General features: G+C 52.1%; 1 protein-coding gene across 1 annotated transcript in view; it reads right to left on the bottom strand.

Moving 5' to 3' along the window:
* LOC120944969 (hyaluronidase-2-like) overlaps window positions 1–14,114 on the bottom strand; it is a 16,007-nt gene extending 1,893 nt beyond the window's left edge. The window contains exons 1-3 of the mRNA XM_040358762.1: window positions 13,718–14,114; window positions 8,066–9,028; window positions 3,260–3,349 (exon numbers count right to left, since the gene is read on the bottom strand). Of these exons, the coding sequence (XP_040214696.1) occupies window positions 3,260–3,349; window positions 8,066–8,995 (1,020 nt within the window). The 5' untranslated portion in view covers window positions 8,996–9,028; window positions 13,718–14,114. The remainder of the gene's footprint in view (window positions 1–3,259; window positions 3,350–8,065; window positions 9,029–13,717) is intronic.
* Between the last annotated feature and the right edge of the window lie 286 nt (window positions 14,115–14,400).

Here is a 14,400-nt window from a genome sequence, read left to right as displayed (position 1 = left end):
AGGGGTTTTGGAAGTGTCAGAGGGGTTATAGATGTTAGGCGATTAGGGGTGGAGAAAGGGTAATAGGACTTGGGTGGTTGGGAGTGGAGGAGGGGTTATAGGAATTGGGTAGTTGGGAGCGGGAAAGGAGTTATGGGTGTTGCGTGGTTAGTGCTGAAAGAGGGGTTACAAGAGTTGGTTGGTAAGGTGGGAAAGAGGAGTTATAGCAGTTAGGTGTGGAGGGGGAGATATTGGAGTTGGGCTATGGGAATTGGGTGGTTGGGAGAGAGGTTATAGTAGTTGGGTAGGTAGATGTGGAGGAGGGGGCTATAAAAGTTAGATGGTTAGGGTTGGAGGAAGGGCTATAAAAGAGTTGGGTGGTTAGGGTTTGAGGAAGGGTTAAAAGGGAGTTGGGTGGTAAGGGGTGGAAGAGGAGATATAGGAGTTGGGTTGTTGGGAGTGGAGGAGGGGTTATAAGAGTTGGGTGGTTGGGAGTGGAGGAGGGGTTATAAGAGTTGGGTGGTTAGGGGTGGAGGAGGGGTTATAAGAGTTGGGTGGTTGGGAGTGGAGGAGGAGATATAGGAGTTGGGTGGTTGGCTGTGGAGGAGGGGTTATAAGAGTTGGGTGGTTGGGGGTGGAGGAGGGGTTATAAGAGTTGGGTGGTTGGGGGTGGAGGAGGGGGTAATAAGAGTTGGGTGGTTGGAGGGGTTATAAGAGTTGGGTGGTTGGAGGTGGAGGAGGGGTCATAGGAGTTGGGTGGTTGGGGGTGGAGGAGGGGTCATAGGAGTTGGGTGGTTAGGGGTGGAGGAGGCGTTATAAGAGTTTGGTGGTTGGGAGTGGAGGAGGGGTTATAAGAGTTTGGTGGTGGGTGGTGGAGGAGGGGTTATAAGAGTTGGGTGGTTAGGGTTTGAGGAAGGGTTAAAGGGAGTTGGGTGGTAAGGGGTGGAAGAGGAGATATAGGAGTTGGGTTGTTGGGAGTGGGAGACGGGTTATACGAGTTGGGTGTGTATCGGTGGAGGAGGAGATATAGGAGTTTGGTGGTTGGGAGTGGAGAAGGGGTTATGGGAGTTGGGTGGTTAGGGGTGGAAGAGGGGTTATAAGAGTTTGGTGGTTGGGGGTGGAGGAGGAGTTATAGGAGTTGGGTGGTTGGGGGTGGAGGAGGAGTTATACGAGTTGGGTGGTTAGGGGTGGAGAAGGAGATATAGGAGTTGGGTGGTTAGGGGTGGAGGAGGGGTTATAAGAGTTGGGTGGTTAGGGGTGGAGAAGGAGATATAGGAGTTGGGTGGTTAGGGTTGGAGGAGGGGGTAATAAGAGTTGGGTGCATAGACGAAAAAAACTCTGGACAGCCGCACTCCAAAATGACTTAAAAGAAAGTTGGTCTTTTATTGTAAAAAGTACATGCAGGCACTGCAAACAACGAGTACAGAATGGCCGACGCGTTTCACGCTGCAATTCAGCGCTTAGTCATGGCTAACACAGGTTCACACTAAAATAACATATATACCAATACCACCATCATGTGAGAAAACATTCGCCAATGGCGAGGCTGGATCAATCAAACAATTAAACAGTTAATTGCATACATATTCAATCCGAATCATATGGAGCAGGTGATATGACCTCTTTTACAATTAACATGTTGAAGTAAGAAAAAAAAGAGAAAGATGTGAAAAACATGCATATAAATAAAACATGTGAATAACAAGAACACACCTATATATCCCTTAAAGTGATATATAGGTGTGTTCTTGTTATTCACATGTTTTATTTATATGCATGTTTTTCACATCTTTCTCTTTTTTTTTTTTTTTACTTCAACATGTTAATTGTAAAAGAGGTCATATCACCTGCTCCATATGATTCGGATTGAATATGTATGCAATTAACTGTTTAATTGTTTGATTGATCCAGCCTCGCCATTGGCGAATGTTTTCTCACATGATGGTGGTATTGGTATATATGTTATTTTAGTGTGAACCTGTGTTAGCCATGACTAAGCGCTGAATTGCAGCGTGAAACGCGTCGGCCATTCTGTACTCGTTGTTTGCAGTGCCTGCATGTACTTTTTACAATAAAAGACCAACTTTCTTTTAAGTCATTTTGGAGTGCGGCTGTCCAGAGTTTTTTTCGTCTATGTGCTACAATCAGCATTGCCGGCACCCTGGTGGTTCAACGACCCTTGATGATCCACGAGGCTCACCTGGAGCGGTGAAAGAATTGTCTGTTTGTCTTAATAAGAGTTGGGTGGTTGGAGGGGTTATAAGAGTTGGGTGGTTGGAGGTGGAGGAGGGGTCATAGGAGTTGGGTGGTTGGGGGTGGAGGAGGGGTCATAGGAGTTGGGTGGTTAGGGGTGGAGGAGGGGTTATAAGAGTTTGGTGGTGGGTGGTGGAGGAGGGGTTATAAGAGTTGGGTGGTTAGGGTTTGAGGAAGGGTTAAAGGGAGTTGGGTGGTAAGGGGTGGAAGAGGAGATATAGAAGTTGGGTTGTTGGGAGTGGGAGACGGGTTATACGAGTTGGGTGTGTATCGGTGGAGGAGGAGATATAGGAGTTTGGTGGTTGGGAGTGGAGAAGGGGTTATGGGAGTTGGGTGGTTAGGGGTGGAAGAGGGGTTATAAGAGTTGGGTGGTTGGCGGTGGAGGAGGGGTTATAAGAGTTGGGTGGTTGGGGGTGGAGGAGGGGTTATAAGAGTTGGGTGGTTGGGGGTGGAGGAGGAGTTATAGGAGTTGGGTGGTTGGGGGTGGAGGAGGAGTTATAGGAGTTGGGTGGTTGGGGGTGGAGGAGGAGTTATAGGAGTTGGGTGGTTGGGGGTGGAGGAGGAGTTATAGGAGTTGGGTGGTTGGGGGTGGAGGAGGAGTTATAGGAGTTGGGTGGTTGGGGGTGGAGGAGGAGTTATAGGAGTTGGGTGGTTGGGGGTGGAGGAGGAGTTATAGGAGTTGGGTGGTTGGGGGTGGAGGAGGAGTTATAGGAGTTGGGTGGTTGGGGGTGGAGGAGGGCTTTTCTACATGGAAAAGGTTAGCTGGTGGGTAATGAGGTGGTGGGTCTTAGGTAGGAGATGTAATGGTGGGTACATGATAGCTGCAGATAGAATTTGCTGATTTTGGGGTAGCAGTAGGTTTGGGGTTTGTCTCAGATGCCTGGACTCATGAAAATCTTTATTATTGTTACTTTGTTGATTGATACATAATAAGCACAGGGGAAAGGAACACAAGTAACCGAGACAGAAGATGGGCCTCTGGATCAGAACACAGAATCCGGGTCGTGTTATTATCAGAAACACTCACCTGGTCCGAGGCGTAATCCGTATCACCCCAAAATATCATCCCCGCCACCCCCTGTGCCGCGCTCTCTCCGATGGTGGAGATGAGATCCATCTGAAGAGACGAAAGACAAAAATATCAATTAAAATACAAAAATTGAAAACCAAAAAGTATTATAGAGGCAGCCAAGACTGTCATCATAAACATGAAGAACTCGGGATCCAGAGCGATACAGAATAAAGCAGCTCTTGGGTATTATCCAGGTTCTCTACACCCGCTGTGCCCATTATGAGGGGTTCCCACCATCCCTGTGCTGAGTTCCCGGGTCTGTACACCCGCTGTGCCCATTATGAGGGGTTCCCACCATCCCTGTGCTGAGTTCCCGGGTCTGTACACCCGCTGTGCCCATTATGAGGGGTTTCCACCATCCCTGTGCTGAGTTTCCGGGTCTGTACACTCACTGTGCCCATTATGAGGGGTTCCCACCACCCCTGTGCTGAGTTCCCGGGTCTGTACACCCGCTGTGCCCATGATGAGGGGTTCCCACCATCCCTGTGCTGAGTTCCCGGGTCTGTACACCCGCTGTGCCCATTATGAGGGGTTCCCACCATCCCTGTGCTGAGTTCCCGGGTCTGTACACCCGCTATGCCCATTATGAGGGGTTCCCACCATCCCTGTGCCAATTTCCGGGGTCTGTACACCCACTGTGCACCCGCTGTGCCCATTATGAGGGGTTCCCACCATCCCTGTGCTGAGTTCTCGGGTCTGTACACCCACTGTGCCCATTATGAGGGGTTCCCCATCCCTGTGCTGAGTTCCCGGGTCTGTACACCCACTGTGCCCATTATGAGGGGTTCCCCATCCCTGTGCTGAGTTCCCGGGTCTGTACCCCCGCTGTGCTCATTATGAGGGGTTCTCACCATCCCTGTGCTGAGTTCCCGGGTCTGTACACCCGCTGTGCCCATTATGAGGGGTTCCCACCATCCCTGTGCTGAGTTCCCGGGTCTGTACCCCCCGCTGTGCCCATTATGAGGGGTTCCCACCACCCCTGTGCTGAGTTCCCGGGTCTGTACCCCCCGCTGTGCCCATTATGAGGGGTTCCCCATCCCTGTGCTGAGTTCCCGGGTCTGTACACCCGCTGTGCCCATTATGAGGGGTTCCTCATCCCTGTGCTGAGTTCCCGGGTCTGTACAACCACTGTGCCCATTATGAGGGGTTCCCCATCCCTGTGCTGAGTTCCCGGGTCTGTACACCCGCTGTGCCCATTATGAGGGGTTCCCTTTTACTTTTTTTATTACTTGTGACAACATAAAGTAATGAGGCTGCTGATGGGTCATATTTACCACTGGAAGGAGCTTCTGTAGCCCCCCCCCCCCCCCAAATCATTTAAAGCCTATTACACCCTTAAAAACGACCAAAAAATATCTTCATTTCAAATTTTGCTAAAAAAATAAAAATTGCCAAAATTTCAGAAAAGTACGATCTCACCAATCTGCGGTAGATTTTGCAGGCTCGTGTCTTACATTCTCCAATGGGCGGTTTTTGTCCCCTCCCCCCCTTCACTTCACGGTGTCATAAGGAAAAAAAGAGGAAAATCCTGTAATGTAATGTGTCACACCTCACACCTCACACCTCACACCTCACACCTCATTCCTATATATAATATAGACGGAGGCTATCCTCACAATCCAAGGATTAGTCACATCCTTTTTCACAATCACAACCAGGAAGACGGAACGCTCACCTGAACTCTACGACCCATTATATATATATGGAAGTCTAAATTGCAATATAAATAGGCAACAGCAACCATACACAAATTCTTCAGTTATGTGCGGGCAGATGAAACGTTCGCCAACAAGTTGTGACCCCCCGGACTAGTGTAGGTCAAAAAATGTTATCCTACAGATTCCAGTTGACCAAACTCTATGAAAGTCACATGGCGAAATGCGTTGACCAGAAGAGATGTTGTATGTAGGTGGAATCTGGAAGTAGACACCCGATGCAAAAGGGGAGGGGGGGGGACTCTGCCGGAGACACCCGATGCAAAAGGGGAGGGGGGGGGACTCTGCCGGAGACACCTGATGCAAAATGGGGAGGGGGGGGGGACTCTGCCGGAGACACCTGATGCAAAATGGGGAGGGGGGGGGGGACTCTGCCGGAGACACCCGATGCAAACGGGGAGGGGGGGGGACTCTGCCGGAGACACCCGATGCAAACGGGGAGGGGGGGGGGACTCTGCCAGAGACACCCGATGCAAACGGGGAGGGGGGGGGACTCTGCCAGAGACACCTGATGCAAACGGAGAGGGGGGGGGGGACTCTGCCAGAGACACCTGATGCAAACGGAGAGGGGGGGGGACTCTGCCAGAGACACCTGATGCAAACGGAGAGGGGGGGGGGACTCTGCCAGAGACACCTGATGCAAACGGAGAGGGGGGGGACTCTGCCAGAGACACCTGATGCAAACGGAGAGGGGGGGGGACTCTGCCAGAGACACCTGATGCAAACGGAGAGGGGGGGGACTCTGCCAGAGACACCTGATGCAAACGGAGAGGGGGGGGGGACTCTGCCAGAGACACCTGATGCAAACGGAGAGGGGGGGGGACTCTGCCAGAGACACCTGATGCAAACGGGGAGGGGGGGGACTCTGCCAGAGACACCTGATGCAAACGGGGAGGGGGGGACTCTGCCAGAGACACCTGATGCAAACGGGGAGGGGGGGACTCTGCCAGAGACACCTGATGCAAACGGGGAGGGGGGGGGGGACTCTGCCAGAGACACCTGATGCAAACGGGGAGGGGGGGGACTCTGCCAGAGACACCTGATGCAAACGGGGAGGGGGGGACTCTGCCAGAGACACCTGATGCAAACGGGGAGGGGGGGACTCTGCCAGAGACACCTGATGCAAACGGGGAGGGGGGGACTCTGCCAGAGACACCTGATGCAAACGGGGAGGGGGGGACTCTGCCAGAGACACCTGATGCAAACGGGGAGGGGGGGGACTCTGCCAGAGACACCTGATGCAAACGGGGAGGGGGGGGACTCTGCCAGAGACACCTGATGCAAACGGGGAGGGGGGGGACTCTGCCGGAGACACCTGATGCAAACGGGGAGGGGGGGGACTCTGCCGGAGACACCTGATGCAAACGGGGAGGGGGGGACTCTGCTGGAGACACCCGATGCAAACGGGGAGGGGGGGGGGACTCTGCCAGAAACACCCGATGCAAACAGGGAGGGGGGGGGGGGGGACTCTGCCAGAAACACCCGATGCAAACGGGGAGGGGGGGGGGGACTCTGCCAGAAACACCTGATGCAAACGGGGAGGGGGGGGACTCTGCCGGAGACACCTGATGCAAACGGGGAGGGGGGGGGACTCTGCCGGAGACACTGGATGCAAACGGGGAGGGGGGGGGGGACTCTGCCGGAGACACCTGATGCAAACGGGGAGGGGGGGGGACTCTGCCAGAGACACCCGATGCAAAGAGGGGGGACGACGACTCTGCTGTAGACACCTGATGCAAAAGGGGGAGGGGGGACTCTGCCGGAGACACCTGATGCAAAGAGGGGGGGACAAATACTCTGCCGGAGACACCTGATGCAAAGCGGGATTCTACTTGCGACACCTGATATAATGGGGGACTTACCTACCAGGGGGCGGGTTGCCATCTTCGCCCCGGGTGCTGGATGACCTTGTCCCGGCACTGAGTGGCTGCATTTTGTTTTCACCTGGTGATCCCGCCAGTAACACGCTTCCTGTTCTAGGGTGACAACCCTCAGCCACTATATACTGTATCTATATCTAGAACAAGACCTCAGAAAACCTTGCCCTCTCCTCATCTCCATAGAGAGAACTGGGAACAATGGCCCGGATTCAGGTAGATTTTCCCCTTATTTGCGGAGGCGCAGGGCAGCGTTTTTGCCCTGCGCCCCCGCAAATTTACTGCGCTACCCGCGATTCACGGAGCAGTAGCTCCGTAAATTGTGTGTGCGCTGTGTAAACTTGCCCTGCGTAAGGGCGCCTAATGTAAATGATCCCGTAGGGGGCGGGAATCATTTAAATTAGGCGCGCTCCCGCGCCGAGCGTAGAGCGCATGCTCCGTCGGGAAACTTTCCCGACGTGCATTGCGCCAAATGACGTCGCAAGGACGTCATTTGCTTCAAAATGAACGTGAATGGCGTCCAGCGCCATTCACGAATCACTTACGCAAATTACGTAAAATTCGAACGTCGCAACGCGGGAATGACGGGTATACTTTAGCATTGGCTGCCCCTGCTATTAGAAGGGGCAGCCTTACGCTAAACCCGCCGTACGGAAACGACGTAAATTGCGTACGCAGGGCTCGCGCAACATTGTGAATCGGTGTTAGTATGCAATTTGCATACTATACACTGAGCACAATGGGAGCGCCCCCTAGCGGTCATCGCTAGAATGCAGCCTAAGATATGCGTGGCATAAGAGCCTTATGCCACGCAGATTTTAGGCTGCAGTCGGCGTTACGATGTTCCTGAATCAGGAGCATTCGTAACGCCGGGGCAAGTAAGCAATTGCGCTGTGAAACCTATAGTTACACAGGCGCAATTGCTACTTGAATCCGGGCCAATGTAACTGGTAACACTCGGCACAGGCAGAGAGCACAGGAAGTTCTGGCAGGATCAACAGGTGTTTTCTTTTCCACTTCTCCACCAGACATAACAAGCCACTTCCAATGGGATATTTAACAGACCGACAGGGACAGGGTGCAAAAAAGATACGTTAATTGTTGGAGGTTTACACGCCCTTAAAGGGGACCTGTCATTAAATTCACACAGATTTCGATGTTTTCCTCACCTGGGAGAGAAGGTCGAGGTTGGTTTTGTAGGTGGGTCTCGTGTACACGTAGACGGGGAGCGAGTAGCCCGTGTGTTGTTGAGCGATCCTCATGGCCTCTTTCACCCGATATTGGACAAATTTGCGCCCGTTGATGGAAGACTGGAGGGGGGGTTCCAGGTAGATGGAGGGATAAAGGGCGTCACTCTCCTCCCACAACCACCATAGCTGGTCGTTGCGTGCCATCTCCACGTCGGGGCACTTGCCCGTATAATTGTCCCAGTTGGTCAGGTAGTCGTGGTTGTAGCAGTCCGGGAACAGGTAATACCCCCAGGCCTGGCGGGGGCGAAACTTTCCGGCTTGCTGGAGCGTCTCCGCCATGAAGTCGCGGGCGGCGTTTTCGAACTCAACCTGGGCCTCTGCGTTCACGTCGTCGGCCGGCCAGTCGGGGTGACGAGAGGCCACCAGCCGCCGCGAAGCTTGCCTGTATACGTCCTTCGCGTTCCAGTTCCGTAGCCAAATGGGATTCCAGTCCTCCCAGTCGATGATCGCCAATCCACTTTTGTTGGCGGTCAGTAAGTAATTGTCGAGTCCGTCCACCATCTTGAGCAGGTGGTCTTGTAGGCTGGCGTTTTGGGGCACGCCTCCGTTGACGGAGACGCTAAGCTGGTCGTAGTAAGGGTAGAGCCCCAGTCGCTCCCGGTAGAAGATGGCGGGGTTCTGGTCCACCATATTCTCGCTGGGCGAGGCGGTCAGGTCAAAGAGTCGCAGGTCAAGGGTCACGTTGAAGCGGTTCGGGCAGGAGTGGGTGGGAGCGGCCCAGGCCACCATGAAAGGGCGATCGGTAAATAAAGGTGGGATGGTGGGCTTGTTGGTCCCGGTGATGGACGATCGGCCATGGGCCACGACGATCGACAACAGGACACAGGAGAGGCCGGGATGGGGCGGCATGGTGAGAAGATCGGCAACCAAGTTCAGAAAGTCCTGCAGAAAAAGATCAAGTCAACAACGGCCAATTAACAGCCCAATGCTCAGTGTTCTTCCCCTCCCCCGTATTAACACTTCATATTACCCAAGCTTTAAATTAACGATTAACTCTTAGGCTCCATTCACACCTAGGCGTTTTAACGCCTGAAGCGCGACGCTACAATACGCCGGAGGGTCGAAATTACATTATTCTCTATGGAGACTGTTCACATCTCAACGCCGAACGCTGAAACGACGATCGCCTGAAGCTCAAACAAGTCCCGGACCCTTTTTTGTCGCGCGTATCGGGCAGTTTGGGCGTATTTGAGTGTTTCCATCTCCCATAGAAAGTAATGGAAACGCTCGATTCAATCGACTTGCGCGACAACGGGCGTTTTCTACGGGCGTTTCGTCGCTTTAGGCTGCATTCACACCTGAGCGTCGGTCGTTCGGTCGTTTTTTTCGGCGTTTTTTCCCGGCGTTTTGTCGAGCGTATTCATGCTTATTTGCGCGTTAGCGTTGTCCGACGTTTTTGTACTTCGACGTTTTTTATTTTAGCCAATAGGAAAAATTATCATCTTTTCATCACTTGTTGCTATGTTGGTAGATTTTTTTAATCTTCTGCCTGGATGACAAGTTCTATTGATTAAAGCGACGAAACGCCCCTAAAAAAAAACGCCCGTTGTCGCGCAAGTCGATTGAATCGAGCGTTTCCATTACTTTCTATGGGAAATGGAAACACTCAAATACGCCCAAACCGCCCGATACGCGCGACAAAAAAGGGTCCGGGACTTGTTTGACCTTCAGGCGATCGTCGTTTCAGCGTTCGGCGTTGAGATGTAAACAGTCTCCATAGAGAATAATGTAATTTCGACCCTCCGGCGTATTGTAGCGTCGCGCTTCAGGCGTTGAATGGAGCCTAAATCAATAGAACTTGTCGCCCAGGCAGAAGATTAAAAAAATCTACCAACATAGCAACAAGTGATGAAAAGATGATAATTTTTCCTATTGGCTAAAATAAAAAACGTCGAAGTACAAAAACGTCGGACAACGCTGTATGCAAACGCGCAAATAAGCATGAATACGCTCGACAAAACGCCGGGAAAAAAACGCCGAAAAAAACGACCGAACGACCGACGCTCAGGTGTGAATGCAGCCTCTTAACCATAAAATATAAAACCCTAAAACTCAACACTTAACGCCCCAAAACCTTTCCATTTTTGCACTATATTATATGGGCTAGATTCAGGTAGGGGCGCGCATAGTTACGGCGGCGCAGCGTATCGTATTTACGCTACGCCGCCGTAAGTTAGAGAGGCAAGTGCTGCATTCTCAAAGCACTTGCCTTCTAAGTTACGGCGGCGTAGCGTAAATGGGGCCGGCGTAAGCGCGCGTAATTCAAATGAGGGGGCGTGTTTTATGTTAATTCTTGGTGACCCGACGTGATTGACGTTTTTTCCCGAACGGCGAATGCGCCGTCCGTAGGATATACCAGTGTGCATTGCTCCAAAGTACGCCGCAAGGACGTCATTGGTTTCAACGTGAACGTAAATTACATCCAGCCCTATTCGCGAACGACTTACGTAAAAAATTCAAAATTCGACGCGGGAACGACGTCCATACTTAACATTGCGTGCGCCTCATAATAGCAGGAGCAACCTTACGCCGAAAAAGCCTAACGTAAACGACGTTAAAAAATAGCCCCGGGCGTACGTAAATTTGTAAATCGGCGTATCTAGGTCATTTGCATATTCTACGCAGAAAACGACGGAAGCGCCACCTAGCGGCCAGCGTAAATATGCACCCTAAGATACGACGGTGTAAGAGACTTGCGCCAGTCGGATCTTAGGCTAATGTCGGCGTATTCTGAATACAGAAAGAAGATACGCCGGCGCAGATTTGAATTTACGCAGCGTATCTATAGATACGCCGGCGTAAATTCTCTCTGAATCTAGCCCTATCTTTGTTATATATTTCCATTCACATTGCATACCTAAAAACGAAAAAACAAAAATGTTATATATTGCAATCATTAGAGGTGGTGGCTGCATTTGTTTTCTTTATTTTTTATGGCTCCCCCCCTGTTTTCACCTGGGATCAGGCCAGTAACATACCTCCTGTATTAGAGCGCCCCCCCACTCTGGATAAAGGAGCACAGGGGGCACCTTTTGAACAGCATCGTTGTCAGTCTGTGGGGGAGGGGGAGTGTTAGAAATACTACCACTAGGCAAACTAGGCAGCTGCCTGGGGCGCCCTGCCACTGGTGTTCCTACTCTCTTCTCTCTGCAGCAAGCAACTAAGTCTCAGCATGCAGCGGCCGCTCTGTTCGCTCATAGTGTCAGAGGCGCAGCCCTGGTGAGGCTGCATTTGGTGGGCGCTGGTGAGGCTGCATTTGATGGGCGCTGGTGAGGCTGCATTTGATGGGCGCTGGTGAGGCTGCATTTGATGGGTGCTGGTGAGGCTGCATTTGGTGGGCGCTGGTGAGGCTGCATTTGATGGGCGCTGGTGAGGCTGCATTTGGTGGGCGCTGGTGAGGCTGCATTTGATGGGCACTGGTGAGGCTGCATTTGGTGGGCGCTGGTGAGGCTGCATTTGGTGGGCGCTGGTGAGGCTGCATTTGATGGGCGCTGGTGAGGCTGCATTTGGTGGGCGCTGGTGAGGCTGCATTTGATGGGTGCTGGTGAGGCTGCATTGATGGGCGCTGGTGAGGCTGCATTTGATGGGCGCTGGTGAGGCTGCATTTGATGGGTGCTGGTGAGGCTGCATTTGATGGGCGCTGGTGAGGCTGCATTTGATGGGCCCTGGTGAGGCTGCATTTGGTGGGCGCTGGTGAGGCTGCATTTGATGGGCGCTGGTGAGGCTGCATTTGGTGGGCGCTGGTGAGGCTGCATTTGATGGGCGCTGGTGAGGCTGCATTTGGTGGGCGCTGGTGAGGCTGCATTTGATGGGCGCTGGTGAGGCTGCATTTGGTGGGCGCTGGTGAGGCTGCATTTGGTGGGCGCTGGTGAGGCTGCATTTGATGGGCGCTGGTGAGGCTGCATTTGATGGGTGCTGGTGAGGCTGCATTGATGGGCGCTGGTGAGGCTGCATTTGATGGGCGCTGGTGAGGCTGCATTTGATGAGCGCTGGTGAGGCTGCATTTGATGGGCGCTGGTGAGTCTGCATTTGATGGACGCTGGTGAGGCTGCATTTGATGGGCACTGATGGGGCTGCATTTGATGGGCACTGATGGGGCTGCATTTGGTGGGCACTGGTGAGGCTGCGTTGATGGGCGCTGGTGAGGCTGCAATTGATGGGCAAAGATGGGGCTGCATTTGATGGGCACTGATGGGGCTGCATTTGATGGGCGCTGGTAAGGCTGCATTTGATGGGCACAGTAGCGGCAATTGATGGGCACAGTAGTGGCAATTGATATGAACATTGGCAGCAATTGATGGGCACAGTGGCAGCATCTGACGGGAACATTAGTGGCATTCGATGGGCACAGTGGCGACATTTGATGGGCACAGGGGCAGCATTTGATCGCACAATGGCTGCATTTGATGGGCACAGGGGAGCATTTGATGGGCACAGTAGTGGCAATTGATATGAACATTGGCAGCAATTGATGGGAACAGTGTCAGCAATTGATGGGCACAGTGGCAGCATCTGACGGGAACATTAGTGGCATTCGATGGGCACAGTGGCGACATTCGATGGGGACAGGGGCAGCATTTGATAGCACAATGGGTGCATTTGATGGGCACAGTGGGTTTTGTGCCAAACCCTGAAGAAGAGGAACCATATGAAAACCTGAAACGCGTTGGTTAATTTTAAAAGAGTCTAAATTAAATGAAATCTGAACTTTCCACATTCTGCTTTTGGGGCACAACCAGCAATAAAAGCCTGACAGGGGTTCTAATCCCTCTCAACTCCGACCAATGCTGAAATAAAATTGTCTATACATACACTTTTAGCCAGATTCAGAGAGAGATACGCCGTCGTAACTCTGAATCTGCGCCGTCGTAAATTTAAGTGTATTCTCAAATTGAGATACACTTAAATCTCGCTAAGATACGACCGCGGGCGCCTTCGTATCTTAGCTGTCTATTTACGCCGGCCGCTAGGGGCGTGTACGCTGATTTACGCCTAGAATGCGTAAATCAGCGAGATACGCCTATTCACGAACGTACGCTTGCCCATCGCAGTAAACATACGCCGTTTACGTAAGGCGTTTTCAGGCCTAAAGTTATTCCACCAAAAAGATGGCGCAGCCAATGTTAAGTATGGACGTCGGAACCGCGTTGAATTTTTAAATTTTTACGTCGTTTTGCGTAAGTCGTCCGTGAATGGGGCTGGGCGTAATTTATGCTCACGTCGAAACCAATAAGTCTTTGCGGCGTAATTTGGAGCAATGCGCACTGGGTTATGTTCACGGACGGCGCATGCGCCGTTCGTAAAAAACGTCAATCACGTCGGGTCACGATTCATTAGCATAAAACACGCCCACCTCTTCACAATTTTAATTAGGCGCGCTTAGGCCGGCACATTTACGCTACGCCGCCGTAACTTAGGACGCAAGTGCTTTGTGAATACAGCGCTTGCCTCTCTGACTTACGGCGGCGTAGCGTATATGAGTTACGCTACGCCTGCCTAACGTTAGACACGTCTACCTGAATCCAGCTTATTAATCCCGGACCAAGTTTACCCTTTCAGGGCCGCGCTTACCTTGACCTCGCGTAGAGTGTCAGCTCCTCTGCCGGGATCAGGTCTCCCCACCTGGGTGGTAGCTTTGTATGTGATGCAGTCGTCTCCTCTCTGTACCTTGATACATTGTATCTCCGTCACATCAGAAGAATTGGGATTGTGTAACAATTTCTATCACAGGAATGTTACAATGACTAAGGGGTTAATCAATTCTAATGAGATCCTGACTCACCGGATTTAATGTCCACGTTTTCTATTTCAAACACCTTTCCCGGTCCCGGATCCCCTCCGCCTCCAATCCAGCCTGAGAATCAGGAGCGCCTCTTGTTGGGTCCCATCGGCCTTCCGAATCGTCGCGTTCAGGGCGGACCGCATACCATCAATAGGACTTACCTGTCGGGCTGCATACCTGTATTATTCTATTTTATGTTCCTCATCGCAGGGAGCCGCGCCCCCACCCCCGACGGAAACAAAAAGGTGTGCTTTCCTCGCTGATCCCATCTTTGACCTTTTCAATATTACGTCACGAGCAGAAAGAATGTAAGCTCCTGTGATCAGCTACTGATGATGGATTGTCTGGGTCCTCCTACGGAGATTGTTTGGGATTTGTGTCAGTCTCTCGTCTGGGACCCCCATATATCAATATGTCATTGTTCTGGGACCCCCATATATCAATATGTCATTGTTCTGGGACCCCCATATAT

This window comes from Rana temporaria, chromosome 7, assembly GCF_905171775.1.
Source record: "Rana temporaria chromosome 7, aRanTem1.1, whole genome shotgun sequence".
In the NCBI taxonomy this organism is placed as follows: domain Eukaryota; kingdom Metazoa; phylum Chordata; class Amphibia; order Anura; family Ranidae; genus Rana; species Rana temporaria.
This window is presented reverse-complemented; position numbering and strand designations above follow the sequence as displayed.